The 16853-nt window shown below is 47.8% G+C and overlaps 1 protein-coding gene across 1 annotated transcript; it reads left to right on the top strand.

Annotated features, from left to right (window-relative positions):
* Window positions 1-507: 507 nt before the first annotated feature.
* On the top strand, window positions 508-14503 carry MYD88 (MYD88 innate immune signal transduction adaptor). The gene is made up of 5 exons (XM_074869441.1): window positions 508-901; window positions 6113-6244; window positions 8087-8267; window positions 9324-9415; window positions 11456-14503. The coding sequence occupies exons 1-5, from the start codon at window positions 556-558 to the stop codon at window positions 11608-11610; spliced, it is 906 nt and encodes a 301-aa protein (XP_074725542.1). The 5' UTR covers window positions 508-555; the 3' UTR covers window positions 11611-14503.
* Window positions 14504-16853: the final 2350 nt, after the last annotated feature.

Genomic DNA, 16853 nt, shown 5'->3' with positions numbered 1-16853 from the left:
GGGCCCCTTTTGTAACTTCTGTTAAATCTCTTTCAACACTGACTTGGGTAGACAGGCTCAGGACTGGACTGAGAGAAGAACTGCTGCTGAACACAAAAGCGAGTTCTACCCTAAAGGAGACAAACCAAGTGATTTTGAACACCTGCCCTGTCGGGGCCATGTTCATAATCCCACCGTTTGTCGTATTAGGGGGCTGGACGGGAATGTAGCCATCCTGAGGTGATTTCGGGGGGGAAAAGGGGAGAACAGCGTTAGGGACAGCACTGTTCCCTGCATGGCAGAAGCGTCTCCCCCGACACAGCACGGGTCCCGCGCGTTCCCGTCCGAGGCTGCCCGCGGCCGGAGCGGAGCCGAAGGAGAGGGCGATGGCCCAGCGCCGTTCGCCTCCTTCCGAGGCAGCGCGGCCTCCAGCCAGGCGGCGGGAAACGCGCGGCCGCCGCGCACCCTGCAGGGGAGGGCGGGCAGCGCCCGGCGGCGGCGGCGGCCGGGGGAGGGCGGGCGGCGGCGAGGCGGGGCGAGGCGGGAAGCGAAAGGGCCGCGGGAGTCGCCAGAGCCATGGCCACGGCGCCGGCGAGCCCCGGCCCCGGCCCCGGCCCCGTCGCGTCGCGGCCCGACCTCCACGCTATGCCCATGGTGGCGCTGAACTACGGCGTGCGGCGCCGCCTCGGCCTCTACCTCAACCCGCGGGCGGCGGCGGCCGCCGACTGGACGGCGCTGGCGGAGGAGCTGGGCTGCGAGTACCTGGAGATCCGGCGGCTGGAGGCGCGGCCCGACCCCACCGCCGCGCTGCTGGAGGACTGGCAGTGCCGCTGCCCCGGCGGCGCCACCGTCGGCCGCCTCCTCGACCTCCTGCGCCGCCTGGGCCGCCACGACGTGCTCCTCGACCTGACCGACAGCGTGGGTGAGGCACCCCCGGCCCCCTGGGCGGCCCCTGCCCTCAGCGGGGCCCGCCCGCCCCGACCCGACCCGACCCGACCCGACCCGCGCCGCCGGCCCCGGCAGCGGGGAGCCCTCCGCGCCCGGGCCGGGAGGTGCCGGGGAGGCCGGCGGAGCGGTGGCCCCTCAGGCGGCCAGGGCCTGCCACAGGCCCGGGTGTCTGCGGGGCCGAGCCTGGCCCTACCTCTGCGGCGCCGCTGTGGGCCGGCGCGGGGAGGCCGTGTCTTTGGCGGGGCCCCGGGCTGTCCTGGGAGCGCTGCGTGCGGCTCCTGCCGCCCTCTGCGATAGCGGGGCCCAGCTAAGCGCGGTGCTTCCTTGATGCCGGGGAGGCAGGCAGGGAGGGAGGGAGGGGATGCTGCTGGTGTTGGGTTTTGCTGCTCTGTCCGGGGAGGTGATGTTAAGAAAAAATCCCACGCAAGCAGGAAGGCCCTCGCCAGACTGTGGAGTGACCTCCTCGGTGTTTTCATAGCAGCCTCGCATAGCTTCCGGGAGAGAAGGGAGAAGCACACTGTATTTCTGCTAACCATGAGCCCTTGAAAGTAATCTAGAGCCCAGTCTTAATAAAGTTTCTGTGTGTCAGAGGACACATTGGGCCAGGTCAGCCAGGAGACAGGTTGCACAGACACTGGACTGTGAAAATGATGACGTGCAGTTCTAGTGTGATGGGAAGGTATTTGCAGGGAGAGATGAGGAGTGTGTGGAACCACATAATGGAAGGGAAAAAAATTTTCTTGCAAACTGAAAAAAATTGACATAGGTCAGTGAGAAGTATGCAGATCGTAGTACTGTTTTGAAGACCTGTTCTTTGTAGACTCTTCATATTCTTCATGATCACAGAATTTCAGAGGGAAGCCAGCTGTCATCAGAAGGGAAAATTCATTGCCAAAGGATTCCCAAAGCCAGAGACTCCATTGAAGTCCTGTGTTGTATAATAGAGCTTACTGGGTTAGTGATGAAGAAATAATAAATCTCACTTCCTGTTACTCATGGAGATAAGTGAAGATGTAGAAATTCATCTATGTAGACAACCTGACCAATGTCCTCCTGAGCAATGGAGGACTTTCCCATATGCCTGTAGTTCTTCCTACTCAAGAACACACTCTGAAGACTCAGTGTTGGGAAAGACAAAAAATTCAGTGTGCTTCATGATCCACTGATCAGAGGTTCATAACAAATAGCAGAAGCTTCCAGCTGTGCTAGAGAGCTGGGGCTTCACAGAAACATTGGCATCACCGAGGCTTCTTCCAGCTCTGAATTGAGGAGCTGGACCCCTGGAAGGGAATGTGGTGGCCAGTCTTTGTCAGAGCCTGAATAGACAACAGCAGAATGAGTGGGAGGAACTTGAGTTTCAGGAAAGTCACAAGTTTAGCCTGGCGGTGGGTCACGCTGATAAGAGGAGACAGATAAATTCTTGGAAGAAAAACCCGCTGAGGGCTATTCAACACAAAAATATTGCCTCTGGCTCAGGAAATTCCTTAACTGCAAATTGTCCAAAAGATAGATTATGAAAATAGATTGTAGATTATACCTAAAAGATATATTATTGTAGGAAAATATCACTGTACACTTATTTTATTTTTATGTTCTCCCCTAGGCATCTGTTTTTAACCACTGCTGGAGACAGGATACTAGTGTAGATGGACCCTCAGCCTTGACCCAGCATGGCCATTCCTATCCTATTACTTTTGGCTGAGGATTGCAGCCAGGGCCTGTTACCTCATGCTAGCACTCTGAGCTCTTGCAGAAGTTGGAGATACTTATCCTCATAAGAGGAAAGGAAATGGACAGTTGCGTGCACTCTTATGCACAGTATTTCCTGTTGCCAAGGGCATCTTTGTGTATGCCATTAGGACTCGTGCAGTGGGGTTCAGTTCAGATTCAGAAAACTCAGTATTGAGGTTTCTGCAGTCTGTGCTTTCATCATAGGAGGTGCAGATCTGGGGCACTATTCGGCTGCTCACATCTCAAGTCATTTGAGAGGCGTCAGGATATCTCACACGGCCTCTACCTCCTGATGGACACAGGTCATTTGTACATCCAGTGGCATACCATGCTAACAGATGTCTTGGACACTCTGGGGTCTCTCAAGTGACACCTTATGCCTTTGTGTGGGCAAATGAGCCAAGCTCCTTTGGGACACAGGATCCCCGTTAAACGCAACTCGTTGGCGCTGTGCAGCTCCAGAGGACATGTTTGGTTTGTGGTTTCTACTGCAGAACCAGTTCCCTGTCTTCTCATTGTATGCTCCATTGCTGGCTATGCTTAGAATGCTAAAAATTGGTGTCTCCTGCGGCCTTGAATAGTTCAGCTTTTGGCCACTCTGTACAGTGGGGCTGTCTCAGCAGCTCCTCTGTTTCGCTGTCTGGAGTACAGACACTTGCAGGATGCAGCTTTTCCATCCCAGCAGGTCTGCCCTAACTGTGATCTTTCTCAGCAGCTTATTTTGTTGTACAGTCATCTTTAGGGATGTGAAGTCACTTGGTTTGGTACGTTTGTGCTAACTCTTCCCTGATGAAATTCAATGATTTTTGTTTCCTCCTGACCTGTTATAAAAGTTCTACTTTCCTGCTTAACGGTTACTGAGTCTGTTTTCTCTCTCTTCTCATCGTGCTAATCATTTTGCACTTTAGGTGTCATGTTTTTATTTTTTCTCTCCAATACCTCAGGCTTTTGTTTGACCATTGGAGGAATGTAAAGCCCGCACTGTGTTAGTTAGATGCTGGGTGGAGCGAGACAGCTTAGCTTGGAGGAGCTTTTTGCTACTTCGTTGTATTGGTTTGCATCCTTTTTCTTTATGGGCCTGCAAAGTCATCTCTGACCCTCGGTCGCTCTCGTTAACCTGTACAGTCAGGCATTGTTTCCATCTGGGGACTAATCCATGCCAGATTAGTGAATGTCTTTCATCCCTGCAGGTTTGCTGGGCCTACTGGCAGTTTCAGTGTGATATGGTCCCAGGTTTGAACTTGTAATAAAACCATGAGGCTCCGGTGTTTTGTTTTGAAAGCTTTGCCCAGCTCTCAGGTTTATCCTGTAGGGATAAATGGGGTCTGGGGTCACAGCATGATGCCATCAGAAGTCTGTGTGTAGGCTTGACTACATGAATCGGGAGAATGCTTGTGTTAATGAGAATGTGTGGCAGCCATGAGTAGTGGGGTGATGAGCTCTGGGCACCAGTCTAGAAAAACGCAGGGCAGGGCATCATAGATGCCACTTTTGCAGCTGGGAGAAGCAAGAAGAGAAGACATGGAGGAAATACGCTTAAAATGAACATTTCTATATTGAGCACTAGTATTAGTATGCCTTTAAATAATTGCCTGTTCTTGCCTATTCAGCAATATTTTGGGTTGTGAACCTGGCTACCTAGGGGACCAAGGCACATGGAAGGTGGTGCCTGTGTGCCAGTTCTTCCCGTGGAACCTCTGAACCCGCTGGTCAATTCAAAGTGCCTTTAATCGTGATTTCAAAGACACTGACTGACCTGACACGAAATGTGCACACCTCACGGCAACAGTCAGCTAGCAGAGAGGTGGGACACGAGGCTGTGCTTAAGTAAGGAAAGACCTGAAATCTGAACTTTCTGCCTGGTAAAGAATGCAGCTGAGTCTTCTCTCCACTGCAGGTCTGGGGAGAAAGGAGGAGGAAAGAGGCAGACTGGGAATGCCACAGCCTCAGGAAAAGCTTTGATCAGATCTGACTCTTTATTAGATTGGGGATAATCCAGTCACGAGATGCAAAACTATGAGATAGAAGCAGAGGATGAGGCCTCAGGAGCTGGGCTGCCTGCAGACCTGCTCGTTACCAATGAGGGCTGTACTACAGCAGCGCTTACTGGGCTCCTACCCTCATCCTGCACTGCCAGGAAATCCTTTACTCTGCTACTGCCATGGTACCAGTGATCTCTAGCTGTGCCAGCCTAACTCTCTGAGTGATCAGTACTTTTCTGATTGATACTTGTTGGGTTTTTTTAAAATCTTAAGTAAAGGAGAAGTCTCTAGGGAGTTTCATATTTTTGTTAATTCCTGTTTTCAAATCTCCTTTTACTTTCAAGTTCTTCTGTGATTGCATATTGCAGAGTGGCAGAGGCTGCAAGGTTTCTTGTCACTTCTCCACAGACTTAACATTGAGATTTATCATTCATTTTTAAACAAAATCTGTTTATAATAGATCTGTGTCCATCACTGTCCTGTTTGGGAAGTTCACAGCAGTGAAGATGACAGGCCTGCTTGCCCTTCAGTTATCCCAGAGGGGAGGTACACACCCTCTCTGCCTGAGATAAAGAGGATCTCCACTAGCTCTTTGTGGTGGTTTAGCCTCTGCCGGGGTCTGAGACCACGCGGCCGCTGCCCCTCCCCCACAAAGGGAGTGAAATACAAAGCCCCAAGACTGAAATAAGGAAAGGTTTAATACAACAATGCAATAGCAACACAACAAACAACAACAATAACAATAACAGTAATAGTGATAGCAATGAACAGAGCAAAATAGCTACCAAATACAGAAGTTTGAAGCACGATGTACAAAACCACGAGTGCACCGCGCTCCCGCGCCAGGAAAATGTGACCTGCCAGGATGTGACGTCCACATGGTATCTGAATAACCCGGCTAGAGCTCCCCCCCACTGCTGGGGAAACTTAACCCTATCCTGGTTAAACCAGGACACTCTTGCACGATATAAAGCTTGTTTTAGGGGCTCCTTAGAATTTTACATGCAGTTCTGGCTGGCGATAGGGCGGTGGTGTGAACAAGCTAGTGTGTGTCTACATTTATTAGTAAAAGCTAATATGAAGACTTCTAATGGAGAATCCCCACCAATTATTTTATGTTTTTAAATACTCTGAAGTGCATAACAGTGAGAGCAGACAGTAGAGCTGAGACCTTTATGTACATGATGCATCTGTTGAAAGTATACTGGGATATACTAGAACTAAGAATTATAGGAGATGGTTTAAAATGAATAAAGTGTTTAAAAAGCAAGAGCGAGCTTCAGGAATTAATTGCTAGAGGAGGTGGTAGAGCCAGTATCAAGAGGTTCAAAAAGGGGTGAGAGAAATTGTAGGTACCAAAAAAACTAGACAGGGGGTTTCCTTCTGATATCCCTGATCCATGAAATAGCTGTTCCTGTTTTAAAGAACCCCAGCAGTGTAAAGCCTCTTGCATTGGTTGTGTGTTTTTGCAGAGGAGGACTGTAGGAAATACTTACAGAAGAAGCAGGAGCAGGCCGACCAGCCGCTTCAAGTGCCAGCAGTAGACAGCAGCGTGCCGAAGACGTCAGAACTGATGGGCATCACCACCAGGGATGATCCGTACGGTAAGCGCCCATGATTACATTGCTGCCTGATACCTTGTGTTGGAATTGCCTTCAGCTGTAGCAGGTCCCCGTAGGAAGCACAGACTTGTTTGCTTTTACTACTCCCCGTGACTTTTCATAGCCTAGGCCAGAATGCTTTAGCTGGTAGTCTGCAGGCACTTTCATTTTTCCTGTTCCCTAGGGCAGAGAGGAAAAGTAATCCTGGGGAACGCCGTACCCAGAAACAGGCTGGCACAGAGCCCACTGGACACGCATGGGAGGAGACTTCCCAGAAACGTGTCCCTTAGCACAGCCTGGCACAGAGCAACAGCTGCTGAAAGCACTGTGGGTTGGAGTCAGGGGGGAAGGATGTCAGAGATGATTGGTTGGCTATGCTGCCCTGTCTTCAGCAGATTTAACCACCTTGAATAAAAAGGAAGCAGGGTTTGAAGTATGGCTGGGTGTGAAGTGGGGGGAGAGAGGAAACACAGTTCCCTGTGTGTGTGCTTGCTGGGCTGTGCCTGCAGCTCTGCGTGTGCAACTGTGTGCATGTGCAACTGCGTGCTGGGCTGCGTGCGCACTCTTCTGCGTTTCCACCCGTGCGCTGGGCTGCGTGCGCAGCCGTGGGCTGAGGAAGCGGACATCTTATAAAGTTCAGTGACAGACAGAGCAGCAGCCGAGGCTGAATGGATCTGTGCCAGCTCACCTCTTCAGATGCTCCCCTGACTCGTCTGACTGTGGGTGGTCACCTTTGCTGTACGTGGGGACATCGTTAACCCTCCCCAAATGTCCATAGACCAACATGCTGGTGTTTGTACATGGCAGTTTTGCCTGACGTGACCCCCAAGTTGGCGCTGTGCCCCTGAAGCAGTACCCACGGTTTGATTGGCCTGGCAGACAGCTACCCTTCTGCTTCACTGGATGCTTCTGGAGCTGGATCTGCCTGCCGGGTTCCTACTTTTCCCAGCAGCTTTTAGAGCCTGACCTATTTTTTCACTGTGGTAGGCTTTAACTGGCATAAAAACTTGAAAATATATGTAGTGACATTGATATGAAAAAAAAAATAAGGCAGTGGGAAACAATCCAGCAGTATTAAGGCGCTTAATTATGAGAGGCATTGCCCTTAAAATATAGCACTTTAATACTTCATTAAGTGCTAAATAAACGAGAGCTGCCAGACATTAACATCTTTGGAATACAGGGCCAATTAGGATATGACTTCAGGTACCCAAGTTTGACATCTTAGCCATAAAAATTGCAGTTTCCAAATTTCAAGGCCCACCTTGTAGCTCAGTAGACAGCGAGTGTCAGGACTGCTGGATGAAGGGCCTGCAGGAGGGTTTTGGTTGGGAGGTTTGTATCTTTGTGACCTGAACTAGAGAACTAGTTCCTGGAGCCGTAAGGATATTTTAGATACATGATGCCCAGTGAAATCCTGGAGCATCAGGGCTCTGAGTTGCATCATGTGGGGTACTCTGCTCCCTCTGGCTCTTCCCAGACTCTGTCTACCCCCGCTCCCTGTGGCTGGATGTTATTGCCTCTGCAGATTCTGCGTGTCTGCATCTTAGCTATTCTTCCCTAACCACTGCCAGCAGATGTGGGTTTCTGTGACTAGCCTGGACTGTGAACCAAAGCAGTCAAGGCATAGACATGTGTTACCTCCTGCCAGCCCTGTTATGGACAGGAGCCAGGCTGAAGGGTACCTGGCTGGGAAAGTGTTAAATTACCTTCGCAAGTTTGGCCAGAGCTTCTCTGTCAACCTCCTGATTCTGAGTCAAAGTCTGTGGGAGCTAGTGAAAGTTCACTACAGGAGTGAACTTCATTTATAGTAGAAGATGAGTGCTAAATCTTTAATGGTTTCAGGGAACACAGCAGAGATGTTTGATGCCTTCATCTGCTACTGTCAGAAGGACCTTCAGTTTGTCCAGGAGATGATCAGGGAGCTGGAACAAACAGAGTTCAAACTGAAGCTCTGTGTATTTGATCGGGATGTCTTGCCAGGAACGTGTGTGTGGTCCATCAGCGGAGAACTTATAGAAAGGAGGTAAGTGAACCGTGGCTGTCTGGGACAGCTGAGTGTAATGGAACATTATGTTCATTTTACCATGATGTCTGCAGTGTGGTGCCAGTGAAGCAGTAAAAATGCACAAGGATGTGTTTATGGGGTTTGTTTTATGCTCTTGGCTCAAGAAGGAAGACTTGAGCATTCCCAAACATGTCGCTTCATTGTGTTCACAAGGGAAATGCCACTATAGTGATGCTGCTTACGTTCGATCCCTTTTCTTTGGCTGTAATATCCTGCAGTCACATCCTTGGAGGTGATCTGGAAGTGAATGGAGCTCCAGGCTGAGTTAGCTCCACCCCACAGTTCAAGGGGGCAGCACTGGTGTTGGCTCTGGCACTGACTTCAAGGATCCTTCAGACCTGTGTGGGACTCGGCTGCGGTGGGAGCTGTGGGACATGAAAGCAACTCCCCAGATAGGGAGTGAAAAATCCCAAGGCAGGTGTTTGGCTTTTAAACACCAGCCTTTCAAAGGGAGGGGGCTTGGCGTTAACAGAGACCTTCACAAGGCCTCACTGTTTTGGCTGTTTTACAGCGTAGCTTTCCATAAAAAGCCTTATATGTAGTTTGCAACCAGGCACCTCGAATGTAAGCAACAGACTGGAGAATGGAGCTCAAATTTATGAAACCAGGTGAATTCGCAGTAATATGAGTACAAAAAACCTCTGTCCAGTTCATTCTAATACTAAAAAGTACTGGTTATGCTCAGTCAATAAAGGCAGCATGTAAGCAGATAATTAAGGTGGCATTGTTTGTAATTTATAGACAGAGGACCAAATAAAGATTGCATAGGCAATCTGGACTTTGCTATTTCCTCATGTTTTGGTATATGAGTGTGTATCTGTAATGAGGTTTTTGTGTATAACGTAGCTATCTGTTTGTCAGTAGTCCTTGCTCTGTAGTTAATTCCTGCTGGAACACAGCTGGCGGGTTCATTTCTCCACCACAGCAATTCAGAATACATACTTCTACCAGTGAGAATGAGAAGCATCTCTGCTGACATCTTATTTTTTTCTCCCCTGACTGCTTCATTTTCAGGTGTCGGAGGATGGTGGTGGTCATTTCAGATGATTACCTGGAAAGCAATGAATGTGATTTTCAGACCAAATTTGCTCTTAGTCTTTCCCCGGGTAAGATCTCACAAATATCTCATTTTAAATTGCATATCAACATTGTACTTTTTCTTACAGTAACATCTCCAGCTGAGATCAGAGCTGTGATGTTGGGCACTGCACAAATGCAGAATGAGGGGTAGTCTTAGGTGTGTTTAAATAGATTAGACAAATACAGGTGAGAAAGGAGAAAACAAATAGCTGATAGTTACAGAACTGGTAACATGGTCTCAGACCTGGGTTCTCACCACTGACCTACGTTTCACGTGTGTGAAAATCCACCCAGGCACAGGGCTTGCCCTGGGTGTAATGCCCTTCACTAAGCAAACAGAGATTTATCGCTATTAGAAGCAGCCATTAAAACTAACAGCGGCTTTATAATTTTGTTGTGCAGGCAGGGACCTGGATTTGGTTCCTTACCCTGCCATTGAACTTCTGCATGACCGCGAGCGAGCACCTTAGCTGTCTGCTTCAGTGCTCCAGCTGTCAAGTGGGCTAACGCTGCCTGCTTCAGAGATGTTGTATCTGCATGTCAGGCTTGTGAAGTGCTTCAAGATCCATACAGGAAATACGCTACTAAAGAGAAAAGTATTATAATAAATTCAGGGTGTGAGTAAATGCTGGGAATAGAGTAGCAGGTAATGAACATGCAGCTTTTTGCAGAGATCCTTGAGTATTGTGGATAGGTAAACAAAATATGGAATGAATGTTCAACTTGGACTGGAAAAATCTGTGACATATTTTGTTCTGAATTGAAAATCCACCAATTTACTTCTGTCAAGTCTGTTCAGATTGCTTTTCTCTAACCACTAGTTATCCTACACTTGCGTATGTTGCTGGGGAGTAAGTGCAATACAGCCTAATAGTATGGAGGATATGTAATATCAGTAGGAGTGTCTGCATGTAAAGTCTCTTTTCTAGATGAGGTATCTGATGTGGTATTTTAAATGACATGCCAGAGGTTAAACTGGAAGCAGGTCAGATAGATACACGTTATTCCAAAACGAAGCCAGTGGCAGACCTATGAATTAGCTCCATCTTCCTTGAAACAGTAATTTCATATGATGGCCGTTAATCTATTGAACACCCCTAGCATGGTGCATCGGCCCCCAGTCATCAAGATTTGTGGCAAAGTCCTTTTAGTTCTTCACCAGTTCTTTGTTGGCATCATACCTTTCATTAGAACAACAGGATAAGAAATACCCATCTGTAATGACCTGAACTCTACCAGTAAAAACATGCGTGTAAGTACAGGCTTATAGAAATCACAGAGTTCCTTGTTTGCGTGGGGTAAATAACACGCAGAAGGGTTTGGTGGCAAGTTCTGGGAGCTCCACGGATTACTTAAGCATCTGCTGCAGTTATGAAATCTTGGTTATTTGCCTCATGCAGGTCTCAGTGTCATCACTTGCGCTGGGCAGCACAGTTTAGCTGGTAGCGACTATCCCTATGGAGAATTATAAGGAGAGTGGTTCCTCTTTAGAAGAGCTGCTCCTTCAAGCAGTAGCAATCACAGGGAGAGCTGTCTCATCTGGTGAATGCCTCAGAAAAAGCAGTTCGTGTTAGCAGAGTGATTCCTTGCAGCCCCTTGGTAGGTAACATCTGCAGCCTATCTGAGTAAATCAGGGTAGGAAGAAAAAGAACTGGAGATAACGCAGCAAAGCTGACCATCTAGAAGCAGCTTAGTCTCTCAACTTTCTCTTCATACACACCTGGAAGTAGTCAGGACTGTGTATTCCTGTTTGCATTCCACAAGAAACCGTGCTCTGTTCTTTTATGTCTGCAGTTCGTTAGGCCTTTATCACTCCCACCAGCGCAAGCTGCCCTACACATGCAAGGTGGGGTCCTGCTACGTATTTGAGTGAAGTGTTCTTAGCAGAGGGCTTGGGATTCAGAAACTTGTTCTTCAGGGTGAGAGGTAGTTGCATTATAATGAGATGACACGCAATCAGGAGCAAACCTGGATCCTGTGGTGTGTGTGCTGCTGTGGGGAGGAAATGGATACAGGATCTGACTGTGGTTCTGTGTAATCCTCTGCCTGTATGACCTGTCTTTCAGGTGCTCGTCTCAAACGGCTGATTCCAGTCAAGTGCAAAACCATGAAGAACGAGTTTCCAAGTATCTTACGGTTCATTACAATTTGTGATTACACCAATCCTTGCACCAAAAAATGGTTCTGGATGAGACTGGCAAAATCCCTCATGCTGCCGTGATGCAAAGTCCTGAGAGCAGGGCGCTCTTCTGTAGTCTGTCCTGGCTGTGCCTTCGGACCGTGGGGTCGTTCATGCAGGGTCTTTTACAACTTCAGAACCTGGATCCTTGCAATCGGTGTTTAAAGCCTGTGACCAGGAGCAAAGAATTTTCTCTAGCACTTTTTCATAACTTGGAAGGGGAAATAAAGCAACTGTGTGGGTGTTGATGTTCCAGTCAGTGAGCAACAGCATCCAGCATTTTGTGCAGTAAGCACTTTCACTGAAAATACAGAAAATACACATTTAAAACCTGAATGTAAACAAATACTTCCTATTATTTTAAAAGCTCTTGTACCATGTTGGTCTTGTCTGTCTCTGTTCAGGTCACATTTGATTAAGTGACCTTATACCAGGATTTTATATTCCCAGATCTTATTAAATGTTTACAATAGAGCTTTCCTTTAGTAGAAATACAGTCTTAAAATATAGCTTTTCAGTGAAAGTCCTTACTGCACAAAGTGCAGGCTGCCGTTGCTCATTGACTTGACCAGGAACAGAGCTCTGCACGTAAGTGGGTCCAGATCTTAAATTGTTTCACCTTGAAGAGCCTTCCAAAACACAGCAGCTTTTGAGATGCCTCAAAGGTACAAGGATAAATACTGAATTTAAATTTAAAAGAGTGTATTAAATTGTCAGCTGGGCTGTTTGAAATATAAAGGCTAATGTTACATTAATAGGAAAGAGTATATTTTAATTAACCACTGTGATCATTAATGTATTTCTGTGATTAAGGCTAGGAGCAACACTGATACGCTCTGCTTATTAGACTTAGCCTTGAATCCTGCAGAGCGACTACTGGATCTTACCAGTTCTCCATGCTCAGGGGTGGGGGGCAAGAGTTCTGTCCAAAGTTGCATTTTAAAGAGACCCATTGGTGTATTAAATGGATTTATAGTAAATTACAGTAAATACTTACTTTCTGAATTGGGAAGAGAAGAATCTTGCTTATGTATCTGCACTTGCTTGAACTCTGCCACTTTGTTCATTACTTCAGCCACTGACTCATGTTGATTTTATGGATTAATGTTTTACTAGTTTACCTTTTTAAGGTTGCATCTGGATGTGATTTTTTTTTTTTTTCCCCCCAGGATTTGGTTTAAAACATTACCAGGCCTGAGGTGCAGACAGAAATGTGCACTCCTGCCTTTGCCTCACCCACCCTTTCAATGAATGGTCCCTTACCATCGGGTGCTGCACAGTCCTGTCCATGGGCCGCTGCTGGTTCCTCCTGGCTGAGAGCTGCCAGCCCTTGTCCTGAACAGGGCAAAGCTTGTTCGCGCACCTAACGATAGCGTCAGGGGCCATTTTTGGATAGGCCTACGAGCTGGGTGTTTTTCAGTCTCTCCTACAATATAACTGCTGCCATTGTGCCAAGGTGACGTTTGCACGTCTCTGTCTTGCTAGAACAAGTGAGAAGACCGTGGGCATGGGAGGACAAAAGTTAAGCTGATGATGGGTTTCTAAATAGTTCATCTTCATGTCCTATTGCCCTCAGGCCTCTCCTGCAGAAGCAGAGACAGCTGCTTGCCTCAGGGTTTCTGCATAATCATTAAATGTTAATTATAGAAGAGTTTCTGGAGGCTGCTTGATCCCCAGGCGCTCCTGGGGCTCCGTGAATTCTCATACTCTGGAGTGTCTATAAACATTAATTATGGGTCATTACTCACAGGACCAAACCAGTTTCCTCTTGTTTTGAGAGCTGAAAGGACTCTGGTCACTGGTGAGGGGGGAGCACAGGCACAGGAGGTGTGCTGCAGACGCTAGAGGGAGGCCATGGCCCGTGCTGGCACTCCGAGGGCTCCTGCCCGCTGCCTGGGATGGAGGGGAGACGGCAGGGACGGACCAGCTGTGCCTTGACCCGCTGTCACGGCCGAGGTCCGGGGTGGAGAAAAGAGGAGTGGGTTTTCTTCCACTGCCCCTTGCACCCTCTTCTAAGGAGGCTGTACCAAAAATAGGGAGAGTTTTGGCAGATTGAACCTCACGTGGTGTCCTCTGCACAGGTCCTGACAGGTGGTTTGGGACTTGGGATGTTGGAAATGAGGAAAAAATAATGTTTGTAATAGATGATCTGGTGATCGCCAAACAGGGGAAGTACTGCTTCTGCAAGGAAAGGCAAAAACAAGAGCTGGATTTCTAAATCTTCTGACTTCTGGTAGATGAATGAAATATTCCAGTTAATTGCGTAAGATGTCAGTGCTTCGGCAGGATCTCGTTATCATCCTGCTCTCTGTGCCCCAGCCCTTCTGCCTGCCTGGCTCAGATGCCGGGCAAGTACTGTCAGACTGTTGCTTTATTGCAAGCAGTTACAGTTGTCTTGTAGGCTAAAATAATTATTTTGGGGTAAAGTGAGGTAACAGCCCTAAAACTTAAAATATGCGCTTTAAATATATATCCTCTTTTATGTAAAAAACAGAGTTTATGCACTTCTGGCATTTTCATATCTGTCTTGTCACAGTAACTTGATAAAGTGTGACATCTATGAATGATATAAAATCTAGTTATTGTAAACACATTTCAGTGGCAGTTGTGGTTCTCCCCTCTTTCATACTCAGTGAAAGGTCAAAATTCTGAATACCTTTAAAAAAGGGTCTTATAAAGTTGTGTTGTTCAATTTTTTTTTCCATTTTTTTTTTCCTCACTGAAATTGTCCTAGTTGAACCTGTTAGTACTAAATCATTTATTTTTCTATATTTACATATATATTTATATTACTTTCTATCCTGATACGAATCTGTGGAAAAGCATATGTGTTGTATAGCCATTCTGAAAATAGTCAACAATTCTGTGTTCCTTCCTCAAAAAAACAACCTTTTGCTACTTGTGAAAACATTTTAAAATAAAGAATTAAAACCCAGCAGGCTGAATCTCCTTGGGCATCAGAGAATAAATACTAGGTCTTGAAGTGTTAATCAGAAATGATATGAGGTAGGTTGTTTTTTTTTTTTCATGTTTTGCCTAAACATCTTCCTCAGTGGAGGTTTTTGGCTGTGCCTGGAGAAGGGAGAGGTAGAGTTGTGTCATGCCAGGAGGAAAATTATCAAGGAATTGTACTTCAGACGCGCATGGTTCTTCTCCAGGTCTCATTTTCGACTTTGTGGTCTGTGCGTGTCGCCATCCTGGACCTGCTTCAGCCCTGGTACCCAACAGGCTGGAGGGGACGGAGCCAGGGCTTCTGCTCCCGCCCCAGCAAGCAGGGATGCTGGGCGCTTAGATCCTACTCCACATCCCTTCTGGAGGCCCCGGCAGGGGATATATTGCAGTGCAGCAATCTGGAGGATTTTGCCAGCTTTATTTCCTTTGGCTCGGAGTCAGTCCAAGCCAGGGAAATAACTTGCAAACCCAGCAGCTGTCAGGCCAAGGCCCTGCCATGGGGAAAGATGAAGGATCACTGAATCACGGAAGCGTTGGTTGGAAGGAATTTCTGGAGGTCAAGGACGAGCTGCGCTTCACAACAGGAGAGGCCATACAGTAAGCCGCTTGCTGGACAATATTCCCTATAAAGCATATGAAGTAATGTCTTTGCTATGGCTACTGCAAGTGAACATATGGACAGCGATATGGAAACCATCCCTGAATATATTATTCTAGATGGAAATCGCTGGCAAGAGCAGCCTGCCAGGAGAGTCCTACTCCCAGAAGTGCTGGCATCCCATCTCTTTCAGTGCAGCTTTACACCACTCACCTGTTTACCCGGTTTGAGCAGTTAAATGATTTTTGCCTGTATCTGGCAGTAGTTCAGGTGGGGTCAGGGGGTCCAGCTGCAGTAGCTCTTTTCTAGCTGTCATTCCTCTTGTGCCAGAAGAAATATTCCTGATCCTCCATTTCAATGCAGGAACGTCGGCAGCATTTCCTCATTTACTGGAGGACAGCATTTACCTGGTGAAATTCAGTAACTGCTGCAGAACGTTCCAAGCTTCAGAGATGGAGGGTGAGAGATGAAGTATTGCCCCTTGATGGATCAAATTCTGTTCTTCATTATGCCGACATGAAAAGAATTACTTTATCATGATTGAGGCACTGCTTGTTCCAGAGGGCATATTTACAGGAAAAAAATTAGCATAGGGAAGAAAATGTAATTATGCATAAAAATGGCTGGTCGTATCCACTCTGGGGCTGTGCTGCTCTGCAAAGGTTTAAGTAATTGAAGGTGTATTTAAGTCTTAAGCTGCTCCAAAGTCTGATTTACAAACAATGCATTTTCTGTTCCTGTAGCAGAGCCCGGCTTAGCAACACGCCTTTCTCTCCTCCCTTTTCCGCTGCTAGAGCTGCTGATGCAGTGGCAGAGGTTGGGGCTGTCCGTGTCCACCAGAGAGCGGGTTCTTCTATCTCAGCTGGATAAGATGGTTTCCACAGAGGCATGTCATGGTGCACCAGCAGGTGTGAACTGCTGCACCTGGAGATCCTCCTGGCTGGCAGCTGGCGGAGGGGCTTCAATTTCAATTTCCCCAATTCCTAGGCTTGCTTAGGTTGGGTTTTGGTGGGGCCTGGACTGGAAAGAGGGAATGAACGTGGTCTTCGTTGGCCGTGAAAGACTTTACATCTCTTTATAAAAGGTCGCTTGGAACTGTTTTCCTCCTCCTGTTTCACACCCTCCTTCACTGCCTTGCAGAGCAGGGACAGCCGTGCGCGGTGTCTGGGGCTGGCTCCGTGCTGCGCTTTCAAGCCTCCCCTTCCCAGCAAATGCAGAGCCCCCCGTGTGAGGAGGCAGGCAGCAGATGGCTGGAAGCACGGAGGCACTAGGAGGAACGTGCCAGGGTTTCCTCAACAGCCAAGCATCCAGGCTCTCCCCGGACTGGCCAGATTTCATACAGCTCTCAGCCCTGCCATGCGTTCACATGGGGAAAGAGCAAAGTAGAATGCCAGGCTGGGTGCCAGTCTGCGGGGGAAAGGTCCTGCTGGCTCGTAAGGTAGATGGCTGCTCATTTCACCTGCACCGAGGGAGTGGGAGGGCTCTGCAGGTGAGACGGTGCAGGACCAGGAGGAGGAGAACCTTTGCTCCAAGCCCAGTGAGAACGTGTCAGCTCAACGCTATGAATCTTGTCTGGTTTGTTAATGAAATCAAAGTCATGAGGTGATGAAATGGGTCTTTATCCACTGTTTAGGATGCTAAAGTAAGGAAAAGGATGGACTCACAGGAAATATGTTTCAGGCAAATGTGGGGGTTACAATGAAGTGAACTTTCACAAAGTTTTTGCAGCATTTTT

The sequence above is a fragment of the Strix uralensis genome, chromosome 1 (genome assembly GCF_047716275.1).
Source record: "Strix uralensis isolate ZFMK-TIS-50842 chromosome 1, bStrUra1, whole genome shotgun sequence".
NCBI classification, from domain to species: Eukaryota; Metazoa; Chordata; class Aves; order Strigiformes; family Strigidae; genus Strix; species Strix uralensis.
Note: the sequence above shows the minus strand (reverse complement) of the source record. Positions and strands in the feature narration are given on the sequence as shown.